Source organism: Pelobates fuscus, chromosome 5 (assembly GCF_036172605.1).
Source record: "Pelobates fuscus isolate aPelFus1 chromosome 5, aPelFus1.pri, whole genome shotgun sequence".
NCBI classification, from domain to species: domain Eukaryota; kingdom Metazoa; phylum Chordata; class Amphibia; order Anura; family Pelobatidae; genus Pelobates; species Pelobates fuscus.
In genome coordinates, this window is record NC_086321.1 from 364,144,120 (window position 1) to 364,160,652 (window position 16,533).

Sequence of the window (16,533 nt, forward strand, 5' to 3'; positions counted from 1 at the left end):
AGCCTGCTTGTGAGTATATTCAACCAGAATCTGATAAAACATGTGACAATGAACTGTAACTAGTGGCTGGCCACCTCCACACAAAATGTATGATTCCGATAGAACTGCACAGAGTAAATCCAACACATGCCATGGACTTTATTGTCCCCAGAACAAAAACCTAGCATTTTGTGATCACATAACTCTCACAGCATAGTTTAAAAAAGAAAAAATATATATATAAAATACTTGGTTATTTAATTACTGGTGGATCATCTCATATAAACCTATTTTGTGCCGAAGAACAAAGCAGTGCATTGCTTAGCAGAACATCTCTCACCCATCACACAAGTAAATGGTTAAGAAGGAAAGAATTATTTTCCATGTACAAGCTTGGCTGCCTAGAAGAAGTTTGGAACAAATTTGTCATGCCAGTTTATTTTTTTAATATAAGTCGAATGTTCAGTTTTCTGCACTCTGAATTCCGCATGAGTTCATCCTACGGTGTGTAAATCCACTGGGATTATTAAATCTACAATGTAAGTCACTTAAGACAAGGTCTAATCTTAATGCCAAACTGCTCAATCCAAGTCCTCAGTAAATCCATCAAAACAAAATGCGGATGCGATAGGACCAGGGTCCTACTCCTACCAGTTGCATCTGTTATCCGAAATATTCAAAAATGAAAGAACAGCTGTCGTTGATGGTTGAAGAGCCTGGAAGATGACCTCTGTTTTCGTTTCTTCCTGATGATTGGCACCCAAACCAACCCAACAATCAGAACCATTAGTCCAATGGAGAATGCCACAGGTCCAAGGTTCTTAGACACAGGAGCATTGGAACTCATAAAATACATAGTGGTCAATATTATTCCCAACAGGAACACAGATCCCCCAATAGACATGATGACAATAGGCTTCTGGTAGGTGTCCCAGGCACTTCGGTGGGCTGTGTTCCAAAGGGACTCACTTCTTGAGCTACTATATAGAGTGCTTTCTGTTCGACTTGTAACCAGGTCTTTGGAATGTGATGTAGAGCTTTCCTCGCTGCTTTGCTCGCTGACGGCAATGGGCTCCATTGAAGTCGCCATCATTTTATTTTTGGGGTCCAAGTCTAGTGCCTTGAGCAAAGAAAAAGAAAGACAAACCTTATGTGAATGCATTCAAAACACAAAGGTTACTTTAAAGTGAATCTTTAGATCAAATACAGGTTTGTGGGGGAGAGTGTCTAACACTAAAATACATAGATAGTTTTCTTCAACATACAATGATCAAAAATGTTTAATGATATAATTTTACCTAAATGACACTTCGATCAAATAAAAGCACATAACATAATTCTCTGTTAGGCAATATTCACACATTGATATGACTACAGTATGTTTTGTTAGAACTGTGGCTGGGGGTCGGGGAGGAGGCTCCTTGGGTGGTTTCGAGAAGGCTTTCCATAGTTTTATGTCAAACAAATATCATCCAAGGACTATAGGCACCAACTACAGCACAGTGAGTCCCTATGGTTAACACTGTCTCTTTAACTTCATAAGGACACATGATGGAAATTTTCCGTCATCCTGGTCTTTTACTTCTCAAGCTGTGTCCTTAAGGGTTTAAACTTTGCCTTACAAAAGTACCTGTTTTACCTTGATAAATATGGACCTCAAAGCATACCTTGGTAGTTTCTGCAGTCATTTGGAAAAGTTTCACCTGAAAGGGTGCTTGTGTGTAGTGCACCCTCAAAACACGCTTCAAGGCACCCATGGTTCTCATCTTACGTTTCCAATAAAATGTTTTTTTGGTAGTGGTGGGCAAGGTAGCAAAATGTATACTCAGTAGTCCGTAAAGCCCAAGTTGACAGATCAAACCTAAACTATTTAAGCTGGTACTTTTAAAAACTAATTGAACACATTCCACATAGACCGTCCATGAGAAGGATTTAGGTAAATCCCGTTATATCATGGCCCTCCTGGCAATGCTTCTCAGACCCGAAAGGGTTAAAACCAAATAACATAATTTGAGAACAAAGAGTAATATTTTTCTCTCTTCCAGGAATTCGAGCACTTACAGTTGTTGGCGCTAATCACCATCTCTCCCCTGTGGTGAGAAACAGCACAACATGTGGCTAATGGACTGTTCAGAAAGCTAAATTATTCAAAAGATATAAAGAGGTAACATTACGATGTTTATACTGCCTGTTTTCCTCCGAAAAGGTGCACGCTGGCTGTAGGACTATTTAAGAGTTAAAGCAGGATAGCTCCAAGATATCAACGTGCAGTCCTCAAGCTGTATGTTTAGACAATAACCCAAGGCCAGCCTTAGGGCTGTGCTACCTGAGCACACAGAGAGGGGGCGCCATCACACCAACCGGAAGCGTTGTGCAGCTCTCAATTTCTTGCTACCAATGTTCTATTGGTGACATCTCCTGTGTTGTTGTTTTGTTTTGTTGTGCATGTTTTTTTTTTTTTGTCAATCTGGATTTACACACCTACATTATTAATTTCACAGTCTAAGTTGGATGCAATCAATGCTGATAATGCAGGAGTGTAAATTTGACTTGAGAGGAGGTGGACTGTGATGCGCCCTCCTCACCCCACCATTTTTTTTTTTGTCAAACTGCTCTTAAAATATTTATAACAAAAATCTAGGGGCAGTGCCCAGACTATCCCCAACATGATTGCTTTCCTGAACTCAGTGTACCTTTCTATGTATGTCACTTGTAAGCTGCACTTCTCTGTGGGGTGTTTTAATGCAATTAAATGTAGTTCAGTCTACCGAATCATGCCTAGGGCCTCCGTTATTAATTATATTATTCTCGTTTTCTCATGTGTAAGTAAACATAAAATATTTGCAATAAACCAGCCACTTGACATTAGGAAATGCGTAGTGCTAATACATATCGCTCGGACCGCTCTAGGAATAATTCCAGATTGTCTTAAAGGAAGACTCCAAAGCCCCAAAATAAATTAATCATTAAGTATTACTGTTTAGTAGATATTCCCCATAATGAAAGCTTACAAATATTTAATTATGGATTTTATTTTCTCATTGGGAGTAAATATAGAAACAGATCTTTTGTCTGCACAACCAGTTGTCTGTTTGACAGCCACGGGGTTGTAACAAGGTTAATTTTTAAAAGTGCCACTTTCTATTGACATCAGCACTTTTTGTTAAATGGAGAATTAGGACACACTCTTCACACATAAGCCACTTCAACAAGCTTAAGTGCTTTATTTTTTGTGTGTGATGCTCTGTCTACAATCTCTGTATCACAATACTATGCCTTACAGGCAATAAGTATGTTTGAGTGGGGGAAAAAAGGCTGTGTGCCAGGGGTTTGACATCTCACCACAATTCCCTGTTTAACGAAAATATTGCATTGTGATACATAGTATTCCAGACCCAACGAGCACTATATGAGTTAAATCCTAGTATCTGATCCTTGGCATAATGCATACCTTTAGGGTTCTACGAAGGTACTCATGCCGATTCACTGACAATAAAATGTTTCCCAAGCCAGATAGCCTCTCACTTCCTTACCAACACTGCTCTTAAAAGCTTTTCAGATGCAAGCAACGCACTCTGAGGAATATTTACTTCTGCACACCGGATAGCATCTAATTGGGATAAATTTATAGCCACTCCCAGCTTTCTGATGGATTTCTGTTGTAAATCAAGTTTGTTCGATGGGTTTTTGTTATGTCGATGGTTAAGAGGAGGATCCCAAGATCTAGGTAAAAAACAGGTGAGCATGAAAAATATCAGAAGTTGAGGATTTTTTCTTTTCTAGTTTTGCTTTTTTGGCAAAAAAAAATGAATCTAATTTCCTTGTAGTCTCTCCGAAATTCCAGGTTTAGTTAAAAAAGCGCATTGAAATATGTTAGGATGCAAAGTGCTATTTGTCTTGTCTATGCCACTGTTGTATGGATTTGTGATGTAGATGATTTTAGGCTCCCTAACAGTCCCGACTTCAGCAGGATAGTCCAGATTTTGTGGTTATGTCCTGCCTTCCTTATTTGGTTCCCTGTAGTTTCTGCTTCTGGGGAAACCAAGAAACTGTCCTCGAGAATCCGAGGTGCAAGCTCTGTGCACGGACACTAGGGCCCGGCAGACAGTGCCTCCGCAGCCCTCTCTGCAAGATCCTGTAGTGGTGGGCCAAAAAAAAGCCCCTTCAGTGTCACCACCCATTTTCTGAGTGGGCCTACCCATTATATGCATTGCCAGTGGCCCAAGTAGTGTCAGTGGTGATGCCCTCATGATTTCATAACTTCCAATGTTGCCTACATGTCATATGAACGTATTGTTGGGTTTGGTGGCTTTTTTGATAAAGGTTAAGTACCGAAAGATTTAAAGTTATCGTAGGGATTAGGGTTACATGTGTTGTACAAGTTAGGCTAATGAATAGGGCAACATTTAAATTTAGGGTCAAAGAGTACAGTACTTTGGGTTGGATTCCTGGCTAGAGAAACTAGAGGTAGAAGTTAAGGTTAGAGGAGTTAGATTCAGAAGTTCATCTAGTAGTTGAGGTTAAAGTTTAGGGTAGCACATGTGGTTACAGTTTATTATTAGAAACATTGGGGGCGAGGCCTGACAGCCAACATGGCCGGACGTGCTCCATGAGAGCTCCAGCAGCAACGGGCAGAACCACGACACTCCCGGCTAAATTAATAACGCCAGCATCACACGGGGCCCGAAAACTAATGCAGGACCATACAGGGAATAGAATGAGACCCGACTTGCACTGCTACACACTGCGAACGCAAGAACCGGCCACGCGGCCTAAACTGGAGCGGAGCCCGAGGCCTGGGGGAGGTGGCCGATCCCCCGGCACGGGACCTGCTCCCCAGCGTAACCTGGCGACTGCCCTGCTACCCCCCCCCCTCTGGACCGGCGGGGGACATCCTGGTCCTCGCTGGGGACGATTACCCCCTCTACGCGGCTCCAACAAGCGACAAGACATGCGGCTAAACAGGACTACAGGGGTCCAGTCAAGATGGCGGCTCAGACCCTCACCAAGCCACCTGAACACATTTGGGTATTTTTTGACCAGCTCTGCACTCATCTATGGACTAAACTCCATATCAGAGGCCGGTCCTTCCACTTGGCGATAAGAGAACTGGCGGCATGGATACGACCAGTGAACCGGCACTACTTAGGAAGACACCTACCTCAAGCCCCCAGAGCGGTCTCGGGTCAAAAAAGGGATCGGACATCAAAGTGGCGAATGAGGGCGACATATCCCCCCGACGCCGGCACCCAGTCCCACGGTTATCTGACCGAGAAAATCAAACCCGCCCGACACACTCTCCACTCAGAGGCACCAGAACCTTACGACCACCAAAGCACAACCTCACACCTGAAGACCTGCAAGGCCAATCGGAAAACGGCACAGCTTCATACCAGTAAGCCTGCCCGGTTCCACTGCCTCCCACGACACCCCGTCGACCTGATGAAAACAGGTGCGAGGCGGATCAGAGCTCTACCCACGGCTGGCATCGGGTGAACTAGGACACTTGGACAGAACAGCACCGCACCCATGCCCCCCTAATTTACCACTCTGAGCTACAACAAGCGAGGGGACCAGGATATCACATGATACATTGGGCTATCGCCCATAAGGGTGCAACGCTACGAACTGATGCTACCCACTATTTGCTTTCCATTACTTGTTCATCTTGAACTCTGGCCTACTCTGGCCTGCTCTGCCTGGACTTATAGCTTTATTAATGGGGAGGTATTTTTATGTTTCCCTCTCTTATAGTATCATAATAAGGTCTCCTGAATTCCTCCTGTATAGATGCAAATGTATGCCACTCATAACTCTTACCTCGCATGTTGTGGTTACTTTTGTTTATTCCTAGGTAGAAGTAATGTTAAATCTGCACCACCTTCGACCTAAGCAGTATAATTGTAAGCTAGAGAGCCCAGGAGACGTGGCCACACACTTTAGTAAATACGCCCTAATATGCAATGTTCCTGTTTAGAGTCGGTTACCATGCCTAGCCAATATACCTTGATCGCAATAACTGTGTATACTGTTAGTCTGGGTTCCATATATACGCCTCTAACTTAAAATGCAGCCTTGACAGCGGGTGCCAGGCCTCGGTGGCTTAACCGCTATACATAACCTTTAATCCAATCTACTTAGCACGAGATGCAATCGACTAGTATCCTATACACTACTCGCATAGTCAGCCTAGTTCCTCAGTTATGTTGAACCTGTATCAAAGTTTACAAGCTAATGTTTTACTTTATGTCTGACTAGTATCGTTTAAACAATGTGCAGTAATTACAAATGCCATATTGACGTTTTACATTTTACAAATGCGCTTGTCCTAGCTGTTGTGGCTATCCAAGCAAGTTGTAAAGCTCGCACAAACAAAAATAAAGAATACAAAAAAAAAGAAACATTGAGCTTAAGGTTAAACACATTACAGCAACCTGTACGGGTTAGGAAATGTATACATATGTTAGGGTGAGAACTAAGATATCCCAAAAAAGCAATGACCCAGTCAATACTGGGGCAAGGGACAAACAGATGCCCAGTAAGCAATCCATTTCACATTGGTGAGGTCTCAGGGGAATGAATAGGTCATGGGGTGAATTACCTAAATCAGTGTGACTCAGTTGCAATTTCTGTGACTTCCATTCTTGCTCCACCAGTACGGGTGTTGTATGCAAATAATAGATTATTTCTTAGTTCAAAACAAGTTTCCTACTTTGAATGAACATACCAATTCATTACTCATCCAAATCGACTTCACATCGACTTCACACTCCACTCCCCTGTAGACAATGGCAAAGAATTATTTGAATAGATAAATACTTCTTCGTGTCTGTGTACAATTCATTTGCTTCCTAGATTCTTTGTTGGGATGGGACATGGAGGGTATCAATCAACCATAGCTTCTCTGCACCAGATAATTACTTAAGCAAATACCTCTTGATTGATTTTTTTTTTATTGACTAGACATTTGACACATGCTAAGTGCATTGGTTAAAGTCATACCTTTCAACTATTTTATAATAATGTCTTACTGTTTCCTTAAATGAAATTCGGTTTATTTAAATTAAAAGGGTTAAAAAAATTAAAATATACCATTTTAATTTCCATTGTGCCAGAGAGTATACCCTTTACAACAGACATGGGCAGCCGTTAAATGATCCTTATTGGTGAGTAGTGATGTCGCAAACATAAAATTTTCGGTTCGCGAATGGCGAACGCGATCTTCCACAAATGTTCGCGAACGGGCTACCGGGCGAACCGCCATAGACGTCAATGGGCAGGCAAATTTTTTTTTTATATTCTTTTTTTTTGTGGTGCAAATAGATAACACAAGCTCTTGCAATGCCCCAACAGCAGGTACAAGATTGGCAAAATACATACATGGTATAAGGCATAATAGGTCACTGCACACATTTTTTTTTGTAGCTAGGTCACATGGTAGTCAAACATGTCTAGGATATAGAGCAAAACTGAAGATGTGGTAGGTGTGAGCTACATCGACATGAGTGGGTATGTGAGTATGAGGCTTACATCAAGTTGGTGTGACATGCGTGTTGACAATAAACAAATGATAAGCAAGTAGATTGTAAGGCTTTCAGGCAGGTAATGACATTGTTTCAGGAGTATACACGTTACTTAACATCTAGGATGCAGAATAGAATGTCATATGGTAGTAATGCACTTTTTGTTTTTATAATAGAAAGATAACATAACAAAAAGATGCTTGATCGGTCCTCCTACTTCAAATTTGGGGCACTGCACGTGCAATCTAATGTGCCACCATATAGGAGTAGTGTGTTAAGTAGTACTATTCTTATCAGTTTAATCCCTGTTACGTCCCCTATCAGGGGACGTGTATATAAGGCATCGATTTTAGGAAGCGGGAGATGGAAAAAGATGCTTGGTCGGTCCTCCTACTTCAAATTTGGGGCACTGCGCGTGCAATCTAATGTGCCACCAGATAGGAGTGGTGTGTTAAGTAGTACTATTCCTATCAGTTTAATCCCTGTTACTTCCCCTATCAGGGGACGTGTATATAAGGCATCGATTTTAGGAAGCGGGAGATGGAAAAAGATGCATGGTCGGTCCTCCTACTTCAAATTTGGGGCACTGCGCGTGCAATCTAATGTGCCACCAGATAGGAGTAGTGTGTTAAGTAGTACTATTCTTATCAGTTTAATCCCTAACACACTACTCCTATCTGGTGGCACATTAGATTGCACGCGCAGTGCCCCAAATTTGAAGTAGGAGGACCGACCATGCATCTTTTTCCATCTCCCGCTTCCTAAAATCGATGCCTTATATACACGTCCCCTGATAGGGGAAGTAACAGGGATTAAACTGATAGGAATAGTACTACTTAACACACCACTCCTGTCTGGTGGCACATTAGATTGCACGCGCAGTGCCCCAAATTTGAAGTAGGAGGACCGACCAAGCATCTTTTTCCATCTCCCGCTTCCTAAAATCGATTCCTTATATACACGTCCCCTGATAGGGGACGTAACAGGGATTAAACTGATAGGAATAGTACTACTTAACACACCACTCCTATCTGGTGGCACATTAGATTGCACGCGCAGTGCCCCAAATTTGAAGTAGGAGGACCGACCAAGCATCTTTTTCCATCTCCCGCTTCCTAAAATCGATGCCTTATATACACGTCCCCTGATAGGGGACGTAACAGCAATTAAACTGATAAGAATAGTACTACTTAACACACTACTTCTATCTGGTGGCACATTAGATTGCACGCGCAGTGCCCCAAATTTGAAGTAGGAGGACCGACCAAGCATCTTTTTCCATCTCACGCTTCCTAAAATCGATGCCTTATATACACGTCCCCTGATAAGTAGTACTATTCTTATCAGTTTAATCCCTATCAGGGGACGTGTATATAAGGCATCGATTTTAGGTCGGTCCTCCTACTTCAAATTTGGGGCACTGCGCGTGCAATCTAATGTGCCACCAGATAGGAGTAGTGTGTTAAGTAGTACTATTCTTATCAGTTTAATCCCTAACACACTACTCCTATCTGGTGGCACATTAGATTGCACTACACATTAGATTGCACGCGCAGTGCCCCAAATTTGAAGTAGGAGGACCGACCAAGCATCTTTTTCCATCTCCCGCTTCCTAAAATCGATTCCTTATATACACGTCCCCTGATAGGGGACGTAACAGGGATTAAACTGATAGGAATAGTACTACTTAACACACCACTCCTATCTGGTGGCACATTAGATTGCACGCGCAGGGGGGGCGGAGCCTGACTAGCAAACGAGTAAGACGTGCTCTGCTCGAGCTCCCGCCGGACGGCGACATAACCGCTAAAAATCAGGGGGTGCAACCCTGGAAAACCCGCAAAACGAGGCTAATCAGCTTGGGGAACCCAGTGCACACCCGCAGATACCTGACTCGCCGCCCGGAATGCCCGGGATCCGAAGCGGAAGGCTGTGGCCTACAAGAGAGGACGGGCTGGGAAGACGGCCGCTTCCCGCTAGCCGCTCAGGGCCGCAGACCAGCACAAATCATCCCCCCCCCCCTTTGGACCGGTGGGGGTTAACCCGATCCCCGCCACACAGAACTGGCCCGGTCCCTAATCTGCTGACGCAGCCGGCAACCACGGCCGACGGACTGGAGGAACAGGCCTCTAAGATGGCGGCCATAAGCGACGACTACACTCCTGGAAAGCAGCTGCAGCCTGCATCACCAGACCTCAATCTACCGGTGAGAGACTCTCTGGACGCAATCTTTGATAAATTTTGGACTCAGCTACTGGCCCACACAAGAATAGCTGCTGACATACCCCTCACTAGCCCACCTACAGCACTAGCAGGCAGCTCCAAGAGGATTGGGAAACCTCAGAAGGGCACCAAAAAACGCCAAGCCACAGCAACTCGCATGAATCGCCCACCTGGACAGAGAGCAATGAGGGGATTGACCCGCAGGTACCAGCCACATAAGCGGAGGGCCGCAGACGCCACACGGCATCACGCGCCAGACCCATGCACAGCCCAACACACCCGCCCGCCGGGAAAGTCCCTGGACCTGAAAGGACCCCAGGATCGTGGCAGGAAGGTACCATCCCTCACACTGACCCAGGGTCGAAGAGGCACCATGTCCACAAAGGGCTGCTCAGCTGGCTTGCTGTATATCCCCGACCGCTTCTATACCCACCTAGTCCTGCCTCAAGGCCCAGAGCTTCACCCACAGCAGCAGGGGCGAGGTAATAATACACTAAGACAGGCCACCCAACGACTCAATCACTCACCTGAAGCCTCTATCATGGGCCGTCTACAACGCCTGGTGAAGGCCTTCATTATGACCTGGGGCTGGCCGACGGCCGACACCAACTCACACCATGCCGCACCCCTGTGGCTTCTACTGAACGACGGTGTCAACGTCTCCACCCTACCCAGCAGAGGTATAGGCTGAACAGGCCCCACTAACTGACAGTCCCACCACCATCACTCTCAGCCATTGGCTGTAGTGACCTAACCTGAATGACCCACATGGACTCTCCCTGCTGGACTCCCACTTGTAACCATGCTTACTATGTTGTCTACTCGTATAACTTTATGTTATTATTTTATATTATTTTTTATTTTAAATTCTTTTTAAATTTTGTATGGAAAACTACGCTACAACCCTTTAGCTTACTCTTACCACAGAGAGAATATATACATATACTTATACATATGTATACGCCTGTCGTGTGCCCAGTGAAGTGTAAATGTAAGCTCTTAGTTAACTCACACAGTTATGTTTAGCCTTGAGCACAGCCACCACTGTATGTACGTTTAGCGTAATTACCTCCTTACAAATAGTTTTGCCTACAGATGAGTATTCAGATAGTTACCTAGCTTGCAATATTCTTGAATGTTTAACCTGACGATTAATCATCTAAAGCGTGTCTACGATGTTATATAGCCTACTGACTCTCTATTTTCATAGTGTACCTAGATAGGCACTGTTTATAGTTATATTATGTTTATGCAACACAACAAGCCAACAGAAAACTGTTTTAACCAAAAAAAAAAAATGAGGCATCGCTACTCAGGAAATGTGGTTTCTTCAAATTAATGATGTACGAACCCTCCACTGTCAACCGTTATTGCATTTCCCTCTCTTTATTTTGTACCCCACTATATATGCCTCAATAAAAGAAAGATTGACAAAAAAAATAAAAAAAAATAGATTGCACGCGCAGTGCCCCAAATTTGAAGTAGGAGGACCGACCAAGCATCTTTTTCCATCTCCCGCTTCCTAAAATCGATGCCTTATATACACGTCCCCTGATAGGGGACGTAACAGCAATTAAACTGATAAGAATAGTACTACTTAACACACTACTTCTATCTGGTGGCACATTAGATTGCACGCGCAGTGCCCCAAATTTGAAGTAGGAGGACCGACCAAGCATCTTTTTCCATCTCACGCTTCCTAAAATCGATGCCTTATATACACGTCCCCTGATAAGTAGTACTATTCTTATCAGTTTAATCCCTATCAGGGGACGTGTATATAAGGCATCGATTTTAGGAAGCGGGAGATGGAAAAAGATGCTTGGTCGGTCCTCCTACTTCAAATTTGGGGCACTGCGCGTGCAATCTAATGTGCCACCAGATAGGAGTGGTGTGTTAAGTAGTACTATTCCTATCAGTTTAATCCCTGTTACGTCCCCTATCAGGGGACGTGTATATAAGGAATCGATTTTAGGAAGCGGGAGATGGAAAAAGATGCTTGGTCGGTCCTCCTACTTCAAATTTGGGGCACTGCGCGTGCAATCTAATGTGCCACCAGATAGGAGTGGTGTGTTAAGTAGTACTATTCCTATCAGTTTAATCCCTGTTACATCCCCTACCAGGGGACTTGTATATAAGGCCTCGATTTTAGAAAGCGGGAGATGGAAAAAGATGCTTGGTCGGTCCTTCTTCTTCAAATTTGGGGCACTGCGCGTGCAATCTAATGTGCCACCAGATAGGAGTGATGTGTTAAGTAGTCCCCCTCATCAGGCCTTTTTTAGTCGAATGTATCGCCCACTGTCAGTCCCTTCTGGATCCATCCCTCATTCATCTTAGTAAAGGTGAGGTAATCTAGACTTTTTTGACCTAGGCGACTTCTCTTCTCAGTGATAATACCTCCTGCTGCACTGAAGGTCCTTTCTGACAGGACACTTGAAGCGGGGCAGGCCAGAAGTTCTATCGCAAATTGGGATAGCTCAGGCCACAGGTCAAGCCTGCACACCCAGTAGTCAAGGGATTCATCGCTCCTCAGAGTGTCGATATCTGGAGTTCAGGCGTGTAGTCTGCTACCTGTCGGTCGAGTCGTTCTCTGAGGGTGGACCCCGAAGGGCTGTGGCGATGCGTAGGACTTAAAAAGCGCCGCATGTCCTCCATCAACAACACGTCTGTAAAGCGTCCTGTCCTTGCCGGCGTGGTCGTGGGAGGAGGAGGATTACTTTCACCTCTTCCCCTGTTAGATTCCCGTTGTGCTGTGACATCACCCTTATACGCTGTGTAAAGCATACTTTTTAATTGATTTTGGAACTGCTGCATTCTTTCCGACTTGCCGTAATTCGGTAACATTTCAGGCACTTTCTGCTTATACCGGGGGTCTAGTAGCGTGGACACCCAGTACAGGTCGTTCTCCTTCAGCCTTTTTATACAAGGGTCCCTCAACAGGCAGGACAGCATGAAAGACCCCATTTGCACAAGGTTGGATGCCGAGCTACTCACGTCCTGTTCCTCGTCCTCAGTGATCTCTCTGAAGGTATGTTCTTCCCCCCAGCCACGTACAACACCACGGGTACCAGATAGGTGACAACGAGCACCCTGGGATGCCTGTTGTGGTTGGTCTTCCTCCTCCTCCTCAAAGCCACATTCCTCCTCTGACTCCTCTTTCTCACAATCCTCTTCCAGCGTTGCCGCAGGTCCAGCAAGCGATGCTGATAAGGCTGTTTCTGGTGGTGATGGTGACCACAACTCTTCCTCTTCACGCTCATCTACGGCCTGATCCAGCACTCTTCGCAAGGCATGCTCCAGGAGGAAAACAAATGGTATGATGTCGCTGATGGTGCCTTCGGTGCGACTGACTAGGTTTGTCATCTCCTCAAAAGGACGCATGAGCCTACAGGCATTGCGCGTGAGTGTCCAGTAACTTGGCAAAAAATTCCCAGCACCCCGGTCATACAAATACTTGTTAACGTCTTTTTCTTGTTGGAGCAGGCGGTCGAACATTAGGAGTGTTGAATTCCAACGTGTCGGGCTGTCGCAAATCAAGTGCCTCACTGGCATGTTGTTTCGCCGCTGGATATCGGAAAAGTGCGCCATGGCCGTGTAGTAACGCCTGAAATGGCCACACACCTTCCAGGCCTGCTTAAGGACATCCTGTAAGCTTGGGTACTTATGCACAAAGCGTTGTACGATCAGATTACACACATGTGCCATGCACGGCACGTGTCAACTTGCCCAAATGCAATGCCGCCAACAAATTGTCAACCCCAAGATGGCGTGACACTGCCGTATCCAGGATGTGGAACAGTACCTGGGGAACTGGGGGGGTGCCGTTGATGTGGAGCAAGACGCAGCAGCAGAAGAGGACTCAGCCGAGAAGGTTATGGAAGAGGATGGAGTAGGAGGAGTAGAGGAGGTGGCAGCAGGCCGGCCTGCAAGTCGTGGCGGTGTCACCAACTCCGCTGCAGAGCCACGCATTCCATGCTTGGCAGCCGTCAGCAGGTTTACCCAATGCGCAGTGTAGGTGATATACCTGCCCTGACCATGCTTTGCAGACCAGGTATCAGTGGTCAGATGGACCCTTGCCCCAACACTGTGTGCCAGACATGCCATTACTTCTTTTTGCACAATCAAGTACAGGTTGGGGATTGCCTTTTGTGCAAAGAAATTTCGTCCGGGTACCTTCCACCTCGGTGTCCCAATAGCTACAAATTTTTGGAACACCTCAGTCTCCACCAGCTTGTATGGTAAAAGCTGGCGGGCTAAGAGTTCAGTCAAGCCAGCTGTCAGACGCCGGGCAAGGGGTTGACTTTGTGACATTGGCTTCTTACTCTCAAACATGTCCTTGACAGACACCTGACTGTGGGCAGATGAGCAGGAACTGCTCGAGGCGAGAGACGGAGGGGCGGATGGTTGAGAGGGGGCAAGGAGGACAGCAGTGGTTAACGTGGCTGAAGATGTTGGACCAGGAGGAGGATGGCGGCTTTGAGTTTGTGTGCTGCTTGTACTCATGTGTTGATCCCATAGGCGTTTGTGATGTGCGATCATGTGCCTTCGCAAAGCAGTTGTACCTAGGTGGGTGTTGGACTTCCCACGACTCAGTTTCTTTTGGCACAGGTTGCAAATGGCATCGCTGTTGTCAGAGGCAGACACACCAAAAAAATGCCACACTGTTGAGCTCTGCAATGATGGCATTCTGGTGGTGGGTACAGCATGCGTTGATTGGCGTGCTGTCTGGCTGACCCCGGGTGCCGATGCATGCTGTCTGACTGTGCCACTAGCTCCTTGCGACGACCTCCCCCTGCTTCCAACTCGTCTCCTCCTCCTCGTCTCCCCATATGAACATTCCCCCTGTTCTTCTTCTCTTCTAGCGGGCACCCACGTGACATCCACGGACGCATCATCATCATCAACCGCTTCACTTGCATCTGACAACTCAGCAAAGGAAGCGGGAGATGGAAAAAGATGCTTGGTTGGTCCTCCTACTTCAAATTTGGGGCACTGCGCGTGCAATCTAATGTGCCACCAGATAGGAGTGGTGTGTTAAGTAGTACTATTCCTATCAGTTTAATCCCTGTTACGTCCCCTATCAGGGGACGTGTATATAAGGAATCGATTTTAGGAAGCGGGAGATGGAAAAAGATGCTTGGTCGGTCCTCCTACTTCAAATTTGGGGCACTGCGCGTGCAATCTAATGTGCCACCAGATAGGAGTGGTGTGTTAAGTAGTACTATTCCTATCAGTTTAATCCCTGTTACATCCCCTACCAGGGGACTTGTATATAAGGCCTCGATTTTAGAAAGCGGGAGATGGAAAAAGATGCTTGGTCGGTCCTTCTTCTTCAAATTTGGGGCACTGCGCGTGCAATCTAATGTGCCACCAGATAGGAGTGATGTGTTAAGTAGTCCCCCTCATCAGGCCTTTTTTAGTCGAATGTATCGCCCACTGTCAGTCCCTTCTGGATCCATCCCTCATTCATCTTAGTAAAGGTGAGGTAATCTAGACTTTTTTGACCTAGGCGACTTCTCTTCTCAGTGATAATACCTCCTGCTGCACTGAAGGTCCTTTCTGACAGGACACTTGAAGCGGGGCAGGCCAGAAGTTCTATCGCAAATTGGGATAGCTCAGGCCACAGGTCAAGCCTGCACACCCAGTAGTCAAGGGATTCATCGCTCCTCAGAGTGTCGATATCTGGAGTTCAGGCGTGTAGTCTGCTACCTGTCGGTCGAGTCGTTCTCTGAGGGTGGACCCCGAAGGGCTGTGGCGATGCGTAGGACTTAAAAAGCGCCGCATGTCCTCCATCAACAACACGTCTGTAAAGCGTCCTGTCCTTGCCGGCGTGGTCGTGGGAGGAGGAGGATTACTTTCACCTCTTCCCCTGTTAGATTCCCGTTGTGCTGTGACATCACCCTTATACGCTGTGTAAAGCATACTTTTTAATTGATTTTGGAACTGCTGCATTCTTTCCGACTTGCCGTAATTCGGTAACATTTCAGGCACTTTCTGCTTATACCGGGGGTCTAGTAGCGTGGACACCCAGTACAGGTCGTTCTCCTTCAGCCTTTTTATACAAGGGTCCCTCAACAGGCAGGACAGCATGAAAGACCCCATTTGCACAAGGTTGGATGCCGAGCTACTCACGTCCTGTTCCTCGTCCTCAGTGATCTCTCTGAAGGTATGTTCTTCCCCCCAGCCACGTACAACACCACGGGTACCAGATAGGTGACAACGAGCACCCTGGGATGCCTGTTGTGGTTGGTCTTCCTCCTCCTCCTCAAAGCCACATTCCTCCTCTGACTCCTCTTTCTCACAATCCTCTTCCAGCGTTGCCGCAGGTCCAGCAAGCGATGCTGATAAGGCTGTTTCTGGTGGTGATGGTGACCACAACTCTTCCTCTTCACGCTCATCTACGGCCTGATCCAGCACTCTTCGCAAGGCATGCTCCAGGAGGAAAACAAATGGTATGATGTCGCTGATGGTGCCTTCGGTGCGACTGACTAGGTTTGTCATCTCCTCAAAAGGACGCATGAGCCTACAGGCATTGCGCGTGAGTGTCCAGTAACTTGGCAAAAAATTCCCAGCACCCCGGTCATACAAATACTTGTTAACGTCTTTTTCTTGTTGGAGCAGGCGGTCGAACATTAGGAGTGTTGAATTCCAACGTGTCGGGCTGTCGCAAATCAAGTGCCTCACTGGCATGTTGTTTCGCCGCTGGATATCGGAAAAGTGCGCCATGGCCGTGTAGTAACGCCTGAAATGGCCACACACCTTCCAGGCCTGCTTAAGGACATCCTGTAAGCTTGGGTACTTATGCACA

The 16,533-nt window shown here is 46.0% G+C and overlaps 1 protein-coding gene across 1 annotated transcript in view; it reads right to left on the reverse strand.

Moving 5' to 3' along the window:
- Nucleotides 1-216: 216 nt before the first annotated feature.
- Nucleotides 217-16,533, reverse strand: part of PIRT (phosphoinositide interacting regulator of transient receptor potential channels) — a 37,191-nt gene continuing 20,874 nt past the window's right edge. Inside the window, exon 2 of the mRNA XM_063453376.1 lies at nt 217-1,099. Coding sequence (XP_063309446.1) covers nt 656-1,099 — 444 coding nt within the window. The 3' untranslated portion in view covers nt 217-655. The remainder of the gene's footprint in view (nt 1,100-16,533) is intronic.